The sequence below is a fragment of the Gracilinanus agilis genome, chromosome 2 (genome assembly GCF_016433145.1).
Source record: "Gracilinanus agilis isolate LMUSP501 chromosome 2, AgileGrace, whole genome shotgun sequence".
Classification (NCBI taxonomy): domain Eukaryota; kingdom Metazoa; phylum Chordata; class Mammalia; order Didelphimorphia; family Didelphidae; genus Gracilinanus; species Gracilinanus agilis.
Window position 1 is genome coordinate 360,010,375 of NC_058131.1, and position 17,652 is coordinate 360,028,026.

The following is a 17,652-nucleotide window of genomic DNA, read 5'->3' on the forward strand; positions in this document are numbered from 1 at the left end:
TCCTTTTTTCTTATTATTACCTTCTTCCCCCCCCCACCTCTAGTTTTGTGTATATATATATATATATATATATACCACTTGACATTTCAGCCTATATAATTTGTCACTGTTCCCTCTATGTAAACTTCTTCTAGTTACCCTGTTGGTAATAACAAATTTTAATATTTGTCAATATCTTCCTTTTGAGATACAAATTGATTGAACTTATTGGGTTCCTTAATGAAAAGAACTTTTCTCCCTCTCTCCATTCTCTTAATTACCTTATGTTGATTCTCTTGAGTTCTGTATTTGGGCAGCAAACTCTCTGTTTAAGTATGCTTCTTTCTTGATGAATGCTTAGAAGTCCTCAATTTTATTGAATGACCATACTTTCCCCTGCAATAATATAGTCAGTTTTTCTGGATAGTTGATTCTTGATTGTAGACCCAGTTCTCTTGCTTTCCAGAATATTGTGTTCCATGCCTTCTAGTCCTTCAATGTAGATGCAGCCAGATCCTATGTTATCCTAACTGTGGTTCCCTGATATCTGAATGACTTCTTTTTGGCAGCTTGTAATGGTTTTTCCTTGGTCTGGTAGTTTTTGAATTTGGCTATAATATTCCTAGAACGTGTCAGTTATGGATTAAATGTAGGAGGTGATCTGTCGATTCTCTCAGTTTCCACTTTTCCCTCTTGTTCGTGAATTTCAGGGCAATTGTCTCTGATAATTTCTTGTAGGATGCTATCTTAACTTTTTCTTTTATCATGATGTTCTGGTAAACCAATAATTCTTAAGTTGTCTCTTCTAGCTCTGTTCTCCAGATCTTTGGTTGAATCAATGAGGTGTTTCATATTCTCAAATTTTTCATTTTTTAAATTTTGTTTAATGTATTCTTGCTGCCTTGTGAAGTCATTTGCTTCTAGTTGTTGAGTTCTGTTTTTTAAAGACTGAATTTCATCTCTGGCTTTTTGGTCATCCTTCTCCTTCTGGTCTGATTTTCTTTGTAGACCACCTTTTTCCTTTTTTGCTTCATTTTCAAGCTGGCCAATTCTGGCTTTTAAGACTTGATTTTCTTTTTTTATTTCATGTATTTCCTTTTTCAAATCGTCTTCAGCCTCTCTTGATTGCTTTTTGAGTTCCTGAAGTTGAATTTTGAGTTCTTCAAAAGCCTGTGTCCAGTTCTCTGGAACTACTTCCTCTTCTATTTCTATTTCATTTGCTCTCTTTTCACTTCCTTGAAAGAAGCTGTCAATTGTCATTTCTTTTCTCTTTTTTTGTTGTTTACTCATATGTTTTCCTTTCTGGTTCAGCTAGTTAGCTAGTTTGAGCAGATGTATTTAATGATCTTTGATGAAGATCTTCTCATAGCTGGCAATGGAGGTTTGTAGTTACTTTCTCTGCCCTCTGAAGATTTCTTGTCTGCCCAATTGATGGGATCAATCCTGTATTGATTGGATTAATCTTACTGCTTAATATGCCCTGAGGTTAAAACCTGGAGAGGAGTGGAAAACAAACAAACAAACAAAAACCTTGGGGGGACAAGAAGGAGCCATTTAGTTGAGCTGAGCTGTCCAGCAGTGGGGTCCCCCTGCGCTGTCCTTGTGTTTGATCTGGTTTTCTTTCCTCTTGAAGCCCTGCATTCTCTATCTCAATATGAGGAAGCCAAGCTGTCTGAGGTCTGAGGGTTGGTTCTCTCTAAGCCACTACCTTTGGGGTTTTTTGCTGTGTTTCTTTGGTTTTCTCCTCCAGTCATCTCTCCAGTGCCTGTGTTTAACTCCCTGAGTTAAATCCCTCTCTCTGGACTGGTGCAGCCCTGAGATTTCCCAGGCCACTAGAGACTCTGTAGAGCACGTGGGGGAGGCATCCTGGGATTCCCCTTCTATGCCCTCAGAATGGAGAGTTCAAGAATTGAAGCCTTTTTCTTGGCGTACCTTACTTACTTACTTACTACAGCAGTTGTGCTGCAGTAGGGCTCCCCCTGCTCTGTTCCATTCTTAGATTTGGTCCTCTTTCTTCTTGAAGTACATTGTTTTCTATCTCAATGTGTAAGGGTGAGGAGGTTTTAAGATTCACTCCATCTAAGCCGCCATCTTCCCAGAATCAGCTGGTTGGATTTCCCTCCATAAAATCTTAAGATGATTTGGGATAAAATTGGAAGAGCAAAGTGACCCTAATATGAATGTTTTCTCTCTCTCTCTCTCTCTGTCTCTCTGTCTCTGTCTCTCTCTGTCTCTGTCTCTCTCTTTTTCTCTGTCTCTCTCTTTTTCTCTCTCTCTCATTCTCTTGCTCTCTTCTGTGTGTCTCTGTTTCTCTGTCTGTCTTTCTACCTCGGTCCTCTTTTTTTCCCTCTCTGTCTTTCTCTCTATGTTTCCCTCTTCCCCCACAGTCCTCTTTCTCTTTTTCCACCATCTCCCTTTCTCCCTACCCCCACCTCTCCCTCTCTCTTTGTGGTCTTTGTGATACGTTATACTACAATGACTTGTATTTATGAAATCACTAAAAATCCCATTTTAATTGGAATGTGAAGTAGCTTTTCTGTCATTCCAGACTGCCATGTCCTTTCTCAATTCTCATTTCCTCTCAGAATAGAAATATAGTTGACACATACAGCCTGGGGGCCTGAAGCAGAGCTCTGTGGCACTCAAGGTTATAATAAAAGGCTAATGCACATCTCAGCTTCCATTCTTGTCTTGATTCAAAATTAGAACACGAAGAAGAGGAAAATTTGGCTTTTAAGCTAGGGTGTAATTCAATCACTTGCTCATGCTGGGCTCATGTTACATGATGAGTCTCAATACTGAAGAATGAAGAGCATCCAGCTAAAAATGTCTCCCCTAAACCCAGTTCACCATTCTCCTTAATGCTTTGGGGTAGAGGGAGAATATAGTATCTCACTGCAAGACTATTGATGTTAAAAAGTTGGGCTTTTTTTCTAGGGAGATTCTTGAAGTCATAAAAATACTATGTAACTTTCGAAAAACAATCCCGTCTGCTCTGCTCCTCCTGTTCACTTCTGAGCTCAGTTCTCTCAGTCAATCAAGAAACATAGCACCTACTATGTACTGAGCACTTTGTCAAGTACTAAAGATCAAAACTGTCTCTGTCCTCATGGAGCTTATATTACATTATGGGAAATAATATTTACATATAAGTAAAAAATATATATTATACACACACACATACACAGAGTACCAGCATCAGGAAAGGCCTTATGTAGGAAGAAACACTTGAACTGGACTTAAAGGAAACCAAGAATTGTAAGAAGTGAAGAGGAAATGCAAATGCTGGTGGGTCTACCTGTCTCAAGTTCTGCCCCCCCCCACTCCAATTCATCATCTATTTAGCTATCAAAGTGATTTTCTTAAAGTGCATGTCCAAGTATGTAACTACCCTACTCAACAAACTCCAGTGGCTCCCTATTGCCTCTACAATCAAAAATAAAATTCTGTTTGACATGTGAAGCCATTCATAAACTTAGGTCCCTCCTACCTTTCTGATTTTCTTACACTTTACTCTTCCCCACCATATTCTTCAGTCCAGTGACACTGGCCTTTTGGCTGTTCCAAGAACAAAATATTCTATCTCTTGTTTTAGGGATTTTTCTCTGATTGTTCTTCATTCCTTGAATATGCTCACTCCTCAATTCTGCCTACTTGGGGGATATGAATAGGCAGTTTTCAGAAGAAGAAATCAAAGCTACCTATAGTCATATGAAAAATGCTTTAAATCACTATTAATTGGAGAAATGTAAATTAAAATAATTCTGAGGTACTACCTCATACCTCTCAGAAATGACAAATGCTGGAAAGGATGTGGGAAAGTAGGTACAGTAATGCACTATTGGAAAATTGTAAACTCTCATGATTCTGGAGAATAATTTGGAACTATTCTCAAAGAGCTATAAAACTGTGCATACTTTTTGACCCATCAATACAACTACAAGGTCTATATCCCAAAGAAATAAAGGAAAAAGGAAAAGGACCTGTACATACAAAAATATTTATAGCAGTTCTTTTTGTGGTCAAAAAGAATTAAATCAAGGTGATATCCATCAATTGTGGAATAGCTAAATAAGTTGCAGCATATAGTTCTTATGGAACACTGTTGTACTATGGGAAATTAAGGAGGTGAGATAGTTTCAGAAAAAAAAAATCTGAAAGGACCTGTATGAACTGATGTAGGGTGAAATGAACAGAATCAGGAGATCATTGTAGACAGCAACAGCAATATTATAATGATGATTGACTATGAAAGTCTTTAACTACTCTAATTGATTCAATGATTGAGACAATTCAGGAGGACTTATAATGAAAGTTGCTATCCAACTCCATAAAAAGAAGTAATGAACTCTGAGTGGAAATTGAAATATAATTTTCTCACTTTATTTTTCTTGTTTTTTTCTTGCAACATGGCTAATATGGAAATAAGTTTTACATAATTTCACATGTATAACGTGGATCATATTGCTTAGCTTCTCAGCATGTGAGAAAGGGTGTAGGAGGAAGAGAATTTGGAACTCAAAATTTTTAAAATGTTAAACAATAAATAAATAATAAGCAAAGTAAAAAAAAAACCCTCTGCCTCCCTATTTCCCTAGTTTCTTTTATATTCCAACTAAAATCTCGTCTTTTAGAGGAAGGCTTTCCTAACCCTTCTTAATATTAGTGCTTTTCCTCTGCTAATTATTTTCTATTTATCCTGCATATATCTTGCTTTGTATTTATTTGTTTGCATGTTGTCTCTCCAATTTGATTGTAAGCTCCTTGAGGTTAGGGACCATATTTGCCTCTTTTCATAGTCTTAGGGTCTGGAATACAGTAGTGCCTAATATGTTTATTGATTGATTGATCTATTGAATATAGGAGAGACTTGATTCAGGGATACTAATTGGGAGGCTATTCCAATAGTCAAGGTGGGAAGTCTGAGGGCATGAACTAGTCAGTAAAGTCAACAAGCATTTATTAAATGTGAATCATATGCAGGTTTGTGCTGGGCACTGAGAATAAGAAGGGAAAAATGTGGGACCTGCTTTCAAGAAGTTCATATTCTAGTGAAGGACACAGAGAGCATATAACTATTGTAATGCAAGGATGCCACAGAAGCTTTTGCTTTTGCAAAGTTCAATTGTAAGCAGCTCTGGCAGTTAGGGTTTTAGAATTTTCAGAAAATCAGTTAGAGCCTGAGGCTATAAATAGGGCTGAAGTTCCAACTGACTGGGCTTTTGTCTTCTGGCTTTGGCTTTGCCTGTTGGCTTTGCTTTTGGCTCTGCCTTGGCCTGTGTTTTTGTCTTTTGGGACGTTTGGACCTATCTGATTTCTCTGGTCCTCTCCCTGATCTCTCCATATTACAGCCCTGCTATTTTCCCTGAATTTCCCTTTGGGCCCTGGGAGGAAGGGTGGCTTGGTGGTTGGACATCATGGTTTTAGTTTCTGTAGGCAAGTAGGGCATCCTAAAACAAGCCACCCTTAATTTAGTGATTTGATAAATACTTTATTTCAAAGGACAGTCAAACCTTTTTGACTGGGAGAGCCGGCCTCTCTCAGTCTAACCCCCTCCTTTGACCCTTCTCCCCACCATCAGCTTTCTCCCCAGTGGCTGTTACAAAACCCTAAACCCCTCTCTCCTTTTGATTATCCCTGATATTAATAAATCCCCTTTGTTACCTACTCAAAGCCTCTGGTGAATCATTGTATCCAAGATTAAGGCAAGGGCTGAAGAGGGAAGGAATTATTTTTCTTTCTTGAGGGAACCGCAGGCACCCATTTGGTAGGAAGTACCTACTCAAGACTTCCTGTAGCCATCAGTTTCACTGGCAAGGAGGAGCCCTTTGACTCCTCCCTCTAGGGATTTTAGAAATTAACAAGAGAAGCCCTCCAGCCAGATTTGAAATATTTCTGACTGGCCCAACTCCTTTTGTATCTCAGAGATATCTTCCCTGCCTGAAGAACCCAGCCTATTTCCTCAGTATCCTCTGTCTCCAGTCTTCAGTGAATAAGCCAGTTTGAGCTGCCCTCCTGTATACTCCCATTCTTTCCCTTACCTTCCTATATACCACCCCACTCCTTCCCTACACTCAGCTATCCCCATCATTTCTCCTCCAATCACCTCATCACCTTTATCCCTCCCTTAACCAAGATTACCCACTTCTTTATAACACTATGTACCTACATGATATGTTCTGGGTAAATTTTGGGTTAAGTTTAGGTGAAAGGCACTAGCAGTTTGTGTAGGTTGGAAGGGATGGTAAAGGCTTCTTGAAAAAGGAACGGTTCTGATTGAATTTTAAAGGAGACAAAGGAAATTAGGAGGCACTGAGGTGAGGAGGAAGAGAATTCCAGACAGTGGGTGAAAAGGCATAAAAAGACATGGAATGAGGAGAAAGCCTGCCATATGTCAGGGATAGCTAGTAGCACTATATAACTAGACTGTAGAAAACAGAATGGAAGAAGGATGTAAAGGTAGGATGGGACCAGGTGGTGAAAGTTTTAAAATAACAAAAGAATTTGTATTCAATCTTGGAAGTAAAAGGGAACAATTTCCACTTATTGTGTTTGGGAGGGAAATTAATGTGAATTTTTTATTCTCTTTGTCTATGTTGAGTTAATCAACCAAAAACTTAAAAACACCCCTACTTAACACTAAGTAAGGGAATTCACTGTCACTTACTTGGGGAGCTCCACCCTTTTAACTCAGTCAGAAACTTGTGAATCCTTTGATAAGAATTTACACCTTCAGAGGCCTTTAATAAAAGCTGAAACCTTCAGAGGATGAGAGGTGTGAATCCCACAGACACTTCCCCCTGGGTAGTGCTAGACAATTTGGAAACTGTGATTGGCCCCTGTGAAGAGAGGCAGGAACAAAAAGTCACCATAAAAGTAAGCCCCGAACTTCCTTAGTGCAGATTGTCTTTGAGAAGATAGTCTGAAGTGATTGTCTTCTGGAAATAGTCTTCTGACTAGAGAGTCTTCAAAGAAGCTTCGCTGAATACTGCAGCTTGGATCATGGGCTTGGAGCTCAGCTTCAACTTAGCCTCTGACTCCTGGGCTACTTCATTGGGTGAGTGAAAGGTTGACTCCTTTCCTAGTTTCCTAAAAGAGTAGATTCCTTCTTGGAGGAGGCTGCATGACTACTCACTACCAGCCTTCCTAGTTGAGAGCTAATTAATCTCTGCCTGGATTAAACAGACCCGGAGTAAACATTTAAGCTGATAGTATAGATAACCTCTCTAATCTCTTCACATTTCTCTACTTTATTGTTTCCTCTCCATTTTCTAAATATTTGTAGATAAATTTCTGACTCGAGGTATAATAAATATTGGCAACCACATAATTTCATATAATCATTGTCCAACCATTAATTTTTACCTTTACGATAGGATCATATTTGTGATTTAGGAAAATCACTTTAGCAGCTGAGTGATAAATGAAAGGATTGGAATGAGAAAAGACTTGAAAAAAGATACTATTTATTTATTTTTTCAGTTACTTCATTTAAAAATGAAAAAAATAACTTTTTTTTCTGAAAAATTTGAGTTCCAAATTCTCTCCCTCCTCAAGAAGGCAAGCAATTTGCTATAGATTCTACACGTGCAGTTATGCAAAACATATTTTTGGATTGGCCACGTTACCAGAGAAAATAGGCAAAAAAACCCCAAGAAAAATAAAGTTTAAAAAAGTACTGATCTATATTCAGACTCCATCAGTTTTCTCTCTGGAGGTGGAGAGCATTTTTCATTATTTGTCCTATGGATTTGTCTTGGATCATTGTATTGCTGAGAATAGTGAAGTCATTCACAACTGATCATCATCCAATATTTGTTTCTATGTACAATATTCTCATTGTGCTCACTTCACTTTGCATCAGTTCATGTAAGTGTTTAGGGATACTAAAGGCAATATAATAGCCCAGGAGAGAAGTATTCAGGGTAGAGGAGGCATGAATGAAGAAAAGAGACCAGTATACAAAAGATTTTGTGAGGGCTGAAATGATAAGATTTAACAACAAAGTGTATATGTGGTATGAGAGTGAGGAGTGAAGAATAACACTGAGGTCCCAAATGCTGGCAACTGGGAGTTTGGTGGTATGTTGTTGTTTAGTCAGTTAGTTGTGTCTAACTCTTTGGGACCCCATTTGGGGTTTCTTGATTAAGATATTGAAGTAGTTTGCCATTTCCTTCTCTAGCTCATTTTACAAATGAGGAAACTGGGGCAAACAAGGTTGAGTGACTTACCCTGAGTCACACAGTTAGTATCTGAGTCTGGATTTGAACTAAGGTCTTTCTGACTCCAGGGCTGGCACTCTATCCACTTCTCCACCTAGCTGCCCCAATGACAGTACACTCCACAGTAATAGAAATGTTGTGAAAAGCTGGAGGTCTTGGAGAGAGAGGTCGTGTTATGTATTAATCATATTTTATTTGAGATGTCTATATGAAGATATTCAAAAGGCATTTGGTGATAAAAAGGACTGTAGCTCAGGAGAGATACCAGAGCTAGATATATAGATCTATGAATCATTTGCATAGAGAAGGTAGCTGAACTCCTTAGAGTGGTGATGGCAAACCTATCTATGACACATGTGCCAGCACTGACACGCATAGCCATTTTTAATGACACGCGGCCTCATGTGGCCACATACAGAGAAGTATGGGACTGCATGCTGAGGATGAAACATTTGCTGCAGTGTAGGGTAGACACTCTGTGCACTATAGATGAAAATTCTACCTATATTAACTTACCTATTTTGGTTTATTAAACATAGTTATATATTACAATTATTCATTTTTGTTATTTAAACTATAAATATCATGAAATTATGTTGTTTTTTGTCAAAGTGATACACCACCCGAGTTATGCTTGGTTTTTTGGTGAATTTTGACACATCAAGCTAAAAAGGTTGTCCATCACTGCCTTAGAGTCAGTGAGATGGCTAAGTGAGACAGTATAGAAAGAAAAGAGAAGAGTGCCTAGGGTAGAGCCTTGGGGAACAACCACAGTTAATAGACATGATCTGGATGAAGATTTACCAAAGAAAGACTGATAGGCGAAGAAGTGAGGAACAGAATAGATATGAAAGTTGTTAGGAAGATTTATTCATCAAGACCTGGTAGCTAACTGAATATGAAGCATAAGAGAATGATAAATCCAAAGCTGAGAATGATTCTGAAGTTGAAAACTTAGGTAACTAGATGGATGGTGGTACTGTCTGCAGAAAAGGGGAAGGCTAGCCTCCTAATAGGTCTTCCCAATTCAAGTCTCTCCCCCATTTAGCCTGCCTTCTACACAGCTGCAAAAATGATTTTTCTTAAGCGGAGATCTGACTATGTCACCTCCCTATTCAATAAACTCAAGTAGCTTTCTATTGCCTTTAAAATAAAATATCTCTGTTTAGCTTTTTAAACAATCTGGTCCCAAGTTCTCTTTCTAGCCTTGTTATATAACACTCCTCCTCCCTGATTCTGAAATACAACCAAACTGGCCTTCTCTCTATTTTTTATACATAACATTCTTCCATGTCTTTGACTTTATACTGACTTTCTTCTTTACTCAAATTCTAATCCTCACATTCTCCTCAGAGAATCCCTTGCTTCCTTCAAGACTCAGCTCAAGCATCACCTTCTACACGAAGGAGGAAAGGAGGCTCCTGATCTCTCCATTTGCTAATGATCTTCTAGTTTAAGGATTTTACATTTATTTTCTTTATATTTATTCTGTATGCACCTGGAGAGACAGCATGGAGAGAAAATCAGCTTTCCAGACTCAGATCCAGTCTCTGATACATAGTATCTGAGTGATCCTAGGCAAATCATTTAACCTTTCTGTTGTCTCCAGTGATGGGCAAACCATGGCCCGTGGGCCAGATGCAGCCCCCTGAAATGTTCTATCCGGCCCATGACATTATTCCTAATCTGACGAATACAACGAGTAGGATACAATGCAATGAAACTTCGAAAGAGTTGCCTTAGAAACAGACTGACAGATGAGCATTTCCTTTCCTTTGGCCCCCTCTTTAAAAATTTGCCCATCTCTGGCAAGTCTTGAAATTGCAGAGAAGGTATTGATTTGTGTTGGTTAGGGAAAGTTTCCTCCTCTAGTTCTCTCTGCCAATTCAATCACTGGACCTACCTACCTTATCTATATGTACTTATCTCTCTCCCTTAGCCTATCTGTATATGCTTCAGTATATATTTTTTTGTCTCCCCATCAGAATACAAGATCTTTAAAAGCAGGGATTTATTATTCCTTGTTTTCATATTTCCAGCATCTAGTACAAGGCCTGATTCACAGTAGATACTTTAAAATGCTTACTGATTATTATTTATTGAAAATTAAGAAGAGGGATGACTTTGATGGGGGAAAATAACGAATTCCCTTTCGGACATGTTAAGTTTGAAATTATAGGACATCCAGTTGGAAATGTCCAGTAAATGGCCAATCAGGATTTTTCTGAGCTGTCCTTTGGGTTATCATAAATTTTCCTTAGTGTCAGATATTTAGATCCCAGAATTCATAGCTATAGAGCATTATAAGATAAATGCACATAGATTTTTTAAAATGTGGTTTTACTCTTTCTTCTAGTTAAACTAACCTACTCTGTTCCTTACCCATGGCATTCCAACTCTAACCTCCATGACCACATATAGTTGGTGTCTGATGCCCAGAATGTGTTCTCTTCTAAACCCCTTAGAAGTACTTGCTTTCTTCTAAGCATTTTAGAAATTGAGGTGTTATTCCTTCCGGGAAGCTTTAGTCATTAAATCTTTCTCTCTGTCTCCGTCCTTCTGTCTTTTTCTCTTTGTCTTTTTCTGTTTGTGTCTCTGTGTCTTTCTCTGCTTCTTTGTCTCTAATGTTCTTTGTCTTGTTTTATGTGTGCTTTGTATCTATTTATCTCTGTTTATTTTGTCTTTTCAGAGTAGGATGAGATTTCACTGAGGGCATGGACTATTTTGATTTTGTCCTTATCAGCAGCATTTTACACATAAAAAGTATATAATAAAATTTATTGAATCAAATTGCCACAGACTTTCCACTTTCTCCCCTGTAATGCCCTTCTCATTGTCTACACCCACTCAAAAATGATCAGAACTCCCATGCTCCCCACACTGACAAATGACAAACTGACTCCTTCCTGCTTCTATTTTTTTTCTCTACATGTAGTCATTCTTTCTGAGCACTAGAACAGCTCACACTTCCTGAATCACTCTTCCCCATCAGGAATATATAGGGCTTCTTCAACCCTCTTTTATACACCCATGTCTTATTCTTATGAATATCCATCCCTCTAATAAACAGAAGTGATGAGGAAATATCGTGATAGCCAAATGGAACTTGGCCTCAGATACTTACTAGCTTTGGGAGCCTGGACAAGTCACTCTTAATCTCAATTTCCCCAACAGTAAAATAGGGATAATAATAATAGCACCTATTTTGCTGGGTTGTTGTGGGGATCAAATAAGATAATAATGGGAAAGTGCTTAGCACTTATCTAGAAATAATAAATGCTATTAAAATGTTAGCTATTATTGTTAAGTAAATGAGAACAAGAACTAATTGGCACTTACTGTATTTGGCATGTTCCTTTCTATCAGCATTCTTAGTACCATTATCTGGAAAGAAAGAGAGTCAAGTAGATTGAGAGGTCTTGAAGATCAACCACTCTCATTTACAGGTTACCCCTCAGCGACATGATTCATTATCATATTCATTTTCATCATCAAAAATTCTAGGGTAATGAAGAGATATGTGTGGAAATTTTCTTAGTAACTACTAAATTTGCCACATTCCTCACATTAGTTAATCATCTCATTTGGAGCTTCCGACCTCATACATTAAGTAAATTAAATAATATCTAATAAAATGGAGAAACTTTCTCCTTATAAGCAGTTTCTTATATCTGTATACCAAAACACCCAAAGGTCCAAAATTAACTGAATATGAAAGTTACCAGCCATGTAATTTATTAACAGAGTAACAAATAATAACACAAAGACATAGATAATTATTGATAATGTTGTAGCTAAGAGAAGAAAAACAAAGTTGAATCTAACCATCAGCTGCACCCAGAAAGTCATTTTTAATTGGGCATCACTTTGATCCAGATATATCACTATTAAAACAAATACCCCAAAGAATCCCAAGAAAGGAAAAGGATGTATATGTAGAATATGTGTGTTTATGAGTTCTTTTCATGTTATCTCAAAATTGGAAACTAAGGGAATATTCTACTGCTAAGGAATGACTAAACAAATTGTAGTTACCTGAGTGAAATTGAATTTTATTGAGCCATAAGAAATGATGAAATCAACAATTTCACGAGGAGCTAGGAAGACCTTTATGAAATGGTGTCAAGCAAAATGAGCAGAATTAGAACAATTTATACAAGGGCATTTGAAGGAAAAACATCTTCAAAAGCCTTTAGAATTCTAATCATGGAAATGATAAACAATGAGTCTAAAAGAATAAAAATGAAACATTATATCACAACCAGATAATGAGTGAAGAACTTAAAATGCATTAAGACATACATTTTTGGACATGGTTGATGTGGAAATTTGTTAGACTATCTAAACATGTACTGAAATATTCATTTATTTTGTTGTTGTTTTTTAAACCCTTGTACTTCGGTGTATTGTCTCATAGGTGGAAGATTGGTAAGGGTGGGCAATGGGGGTCAAGTGACTTGCCCAGGGTCACACAGCTGGGAAGTGGCTGAGGCTGGTTTTGAACCTAGGACCTCCTGTCTCTAGGCCTGACTCTCACTCCACTGAGCTACCCAGCTGCCCCCTGAAATATTCATTTTTTATATTAAAAACTGCTCAATGGCAGAAGTCTTGTGGGACAAATTAATATAAATACTTATTATTTTCAAATAAAAATAAACTATTTTTTAAAAAATAAAATTACTTTTGTACCTCCTCCAAAAAAACCCATCAAGCTAATTGTAGATCACTTCTCAATTCTTAAAATACCGCCCCATATCAATTTTCTCATGCATAATAATAAATGAAGTCCCTTCTCATAATTCCTCTTCATTTTCTTCAGAAGATGAAGTTTAAAATGCTTATCAGTAAAGATGATCATTCCACATTTTTTCTCTGCTTTCTCCAGGTTCTTTTCAAACCATGTTGGAAAACAAGTCTTGAAGATTCAGTTTCTTTCAAGCTACTAGTCTCAATTCAATTCTCAATTCTCTTTCATGTCCAGTCTCAATTCACTTTACAAAATGTTTTCATAAAGTAACGGTTAAGGAAGTTTTCTTGAGAAAGCTTTTCTCCATTCTCATGCTCTGTCTTCCCCACTGTTTCTCTCAAATCATCTCAATTAACTCTTTCTTTTCATTTTCTTAAAAATTGCCAGATCCAGTTGTTAAATCCTAAACACTCCGTTTATTCTTAGCACTACAGTAACATTAACTATATATTGCACTTGTAGGAAAGGCACTTGAAATAAAAGATCTCAAGGATTCTTGTAGGTATGACTTTTTATGAACTTAGTCATCTAATTTAGTATCCAAGTGTCTAATATGGTATTGGTCCTTATGGCCCTTTAGTGAACTTTGTTATGACATTTATAATGTCTCTTGTTTTTAAGTTTAAAGGTACACATTATCCTATTTATGAAAATTTTGATTTGGCAGTCATGATGTCTCAAAGTATTTCCCCGAACAACACTAGCTCTGCCTGATGTGGATATTGTTCCCTTGACACCACAGGAGTGGTGTCAAGGGAACAATATCCCTTGCTGATTCACAGTCAGTTAATATACCTGGGAGAGTCTCTTAGAGTTATATTTAAAAGAAAGCTAGGTGGAGTCTTTCACAGCTTTAGATGGCGAGAAAATTCTTAACCAAGCAAGGCAGAATTAAAATAGTTCATTTAAATTAAAAAAAAAAACAAAAAAACTCTTACCTTCCACCTTAGAAAACAATGCTGTGTTTTGGTTCCAAAGCAGAAGAGTGGTAAAGGCTAGGCAATGGGGATTAAGCAACTTGCCCAGGGTCACATAGCTGGGAAGTTTCAGAGGCCAGATTTGAACCCAGGATTCCTATCTCCAGTCCTGGCTCTCTGTCCACTGAGCCACCTAGCTGCCCCCTAAAACAGTTCATTTTGAATACACTATTTTCAGTAACTTCTCTAGTAGACAAGAGATACTACTACTGCTGCTGAATCTTTAAAATGCTTTAGAATCTTTTAGAATTTCTCTAATTCTTGTTTTTTAAAGAAACAGAGAATTCCTGGAAGAGGCTGGGAGGAAACTGAGGTTTAACAGCATTTGTAAAAGCTTTGTAAAACATTTCACTTATCATCTTTTAAAATACTCTTTTCTCATTGTGGTTGGAAAGAGATTGTGAGTGGACTGAGAGAAAGAATGTATTCTTTAAGAGGACCACATTTTAGCTTTATATTTTGAATAAATAAAAGAATTCTTGAGACATTTTGAGTGCTTCCTGGAAAAGCTTTATGTAGTTCATTCATCCTCAGAAGTGAGAAGTCTAGCTACACATATGATGAGGGGTGACTCTGGCTTTGACTTTTTTTTTATAGCTAAAACATTTAAATAATTACTTTTCATATGTTGAAAAGACAATAGCTATAATGTTTACGTTTAGGATAACAGGAATGCATAGATGGATGGATGGATAGATAGATACATAGATAGATAAATAGATAGGTAGATAGGTAGGTAATCAACTGTTTATAGGGAAAATAAATGAATAGCTCAAGAATATTAAATTAAGATGGGTAGGGACTCAGAGGTAACTGATCCTAGAGAGAGGTTGTAATTTTTGTAGTTTATAAAGAAGTGTTCAAATATGCCCCTGTAACCTTAGAACTCAGTATGATGAGAATATAAATGGTACATAGTCAAGTGACAGTCTCAGTACCCTACTCAGACTACAAGTGGGGATAGATTTCTTAGATTGTGTTGGACATGAGATTGAAAAGCTTTTATATTGAGTAAAGTCAAAACAGCTAGGATAAGAAAGGAAGCTTCCATTTGAGGAAAACTCATAGCCATTAAATAGTATATAGGATATAATAGTCCATTGATTGAGGATTAGCATAAATTAGATGAATCTGTTATTCAGTGAATAAGTGGTCAAAGGTTTAAAAAATAAACAACATTCTTAAACATTTTTTTAGACTGGATATCACTATTGTGCCCAAGCAGGAAGTTCAGGGGGTGGCACATAGCTCAGATCCACCTTAAGACATTTTTAAAATAGTATTTTATTTTTCCCCAATTACCTGAAAAACAAATTTTTTACATTTATTTTTTAAAAATTTGAGTTCCAAATTCTCTCTCTCCTCACCCTAAATCCCTCCCAGAGACCATAAGCAACCTGATATAGTCTATATACAAAATCATGTAAAACACTTTTTCCATATTAGTCATTTTGTGGAAGAGATCTCATATTAAAAAAAGAATTGGAAAGAAAGTGAAGTATAGTATATGTTGATCTATATTCATATTCCAACAGTTATTTCACTGAGGGCAGATGACATTTTTCATTCTAAGTCTCTGGAATTGTCTTAAATCACTATATTGCTGAAAATAACTAGATGATTCAAAGTTGTTCATCAAAAAATATTGCTCTTATTGTGTACAATAATGTTCTGGTTCTTGCCCTTCACTTTGCATCAGCATGTAAATCTTTCCAGGTTTTTCTGAAAGCATTTCACTCATTTCTTATAGCACAATAGTATTTTTTTAACCCTTAACTTCTGTGTATTGGCTCATAGGTGGAAGAGTGGTAAGGGTGGGCAATGGGGGGGGGGGTCAAGTGACTTGCCCAGGGTCACACAGCTGGGAAGTGTCTGAGGCTGGATTTGAACCTAGGACCTCCCGTCTCTAGGCCTGACTCTCAACCCACTGAGCTACCCAGCTGCCCCCAATAGTATTTTATTATAATCATATACCACAACTTGTTCAGACATTTGCCTATTGATGAACAGTTCCTCAATTTCCAGTTCTTTGTTACCACAAAAAGAGCTACAATAAATATTTTGTATGAATAGGTCTTTATCCTTTTTCAGGGATCTCTTTGGGGTACAGAACCAGTAGTGGTATTGATGGATCACAAGTTTAGAGCCCTTTGCAAATAGTTTCAAATTACTTTCCAGAATGGTTGGATCAGACCACAACTCCACCAGCAGTGTATTAGTGTCCCAATTTTGCCACATCCCCTCTAACATTTATTTACTTTCATATTGGCCAATCTGCTAGGTGTGAGGTGGTACCTCAGAGTTCTTTTAATTTACATTTCTTTAATCAGGAGGGACTTTAGAACACTTTTTCATATGCTTATTGATAGTTTTGATTTCATCATGTGAAAACTGCCTATTCATGTCCCTTGACCATTTGTGGATATGTGGATGGCTTGATTTTTTGTAAATTTGATTTAGTTCTTTATATACTTGGGAAATTAAACATTTGTCAGAGAGTTTTGTTATAAAAATGTTCTCCTAGTTTATTGCTTTCCTTCTCATTTTTTGTTGCATTGGTTTTGTTTGTACAATCCCTTCTTAATTTGATATAATCAAAGCCATTCATTTTACATTTTGCAATGTTCTCTATCTCTTGCTTGGTTTTAAATAACTTATTTTCCCACAGATCTGACAGGTATGTTAATCTATGTTCACCTAATTTATTTATGATTTCACTCTTTATATCTAAGTCATTTACCCATTTTGAATTTGTCTTGGTATAGGGTGTAAGATGTTGATCTAAACCTAGTTTTCCCCATACTATTTTCCAATTATCCCAGCAGTTTTTGTCAAATTGTAAGTTCTTGTCCAAAAGCTGGGGTCTTTGGGTTTATTGAACTCTAGCTTACTGAGGTCATTTACCCCTTGTCTATTCCAGTGATCCACCCTTCCATCTCTTAGCCAATACCATATTGTTTTGATGACCACTGCTTTATAGTACAGTTTAAGATCTGGTACTGCTAGGCCCCTGTCCACATTTTTTTTTCATTATTTCCCTTGACATTCTTGATCTTTGGTTCATCCAGATGAACTTGGTTATAATTTTTTCCAATTCAGTAAAGAAGTTTTTTGGTAGTTTGATAGGTATGGTACTGAATAAGTAGATTAATTTGGGTAGAATTGTCCTACCCAGGAGCAATTCACGTTTTTCCAATTGTTTAGATCTAGTTTTAATTGTGTGAAAAGTGTTTTGTAGTTGTATTCATATAATTCCTGTGTTTGTCTTGGTGGAAAAAATTCCTAAATATTTTATATTGTGTAGAGTGATTTGAAATGGAGTTTCCCTTTCTAACTCCTGCTGCTGAGTTTTGTTGGAAATATATAGAAATGCTGATGATTTATGTGGGTTTATTTGTACCCTGAAACTTTATTAAAGTTGTTAATTATTTCCACTAGTCTTCTAGTTGATTTTCTGGGGTTCTTTAAGTATACCTTCATATCATCTGCCAAAGAGTGATAGTTTAGTCTCCTAATTGCCTACTTTAATCCCTTCAATTTCGTTTTCTTCTCTGTGCTACCGCTAGCATTTTTAGTACAATATTGAATAAAGGAGGTGATAATAGGCATCCTTGCTTCACTCCTGATCTTATTTGGAAGACTTCTAATTTATCCCCATTGCTGATGATACTTGCTGATTACCCTTCAATTACACATCCCTCCCTGCTTCCCTTGTCTTGTTCCCCTC

At 36.9% G+C, this 17,652-nt stretch overlaps 1 protein-coding gene across 2 annotated transcripts in view; it reads right to left on the reverse strand.

Annotated features, from left to right (window-relative positions):
• Positions 1-1,329: 1,329 nt before the first annotated feature.
• SFXN1 (sideroflexin 1) overlaps positions 1,330-17,652 on the reverse strand; it is an 84,166-nt gene continuing 67,843 nt past the window's right edge. For both annotated transcript variants that reach the window (XM_044664442.1, XR_006505469.1), the window contains 2 exons: positions 11,541-11,585; positions 1,330-1,472 (listed from right to left, as the gene is read on the reverse strand). In XM_044664442.1, the coding sequence (XP_044520377.1) occupies positions 11,582-11,585 (4 nt within the window). In that variant the 3' untranslated portion in view covers positions 1,330-1,472; positions 11,541-11,581. The remainder of the gene's footprint in view (positions 1,473-11,540; positions 11,586-17,652) is intronic.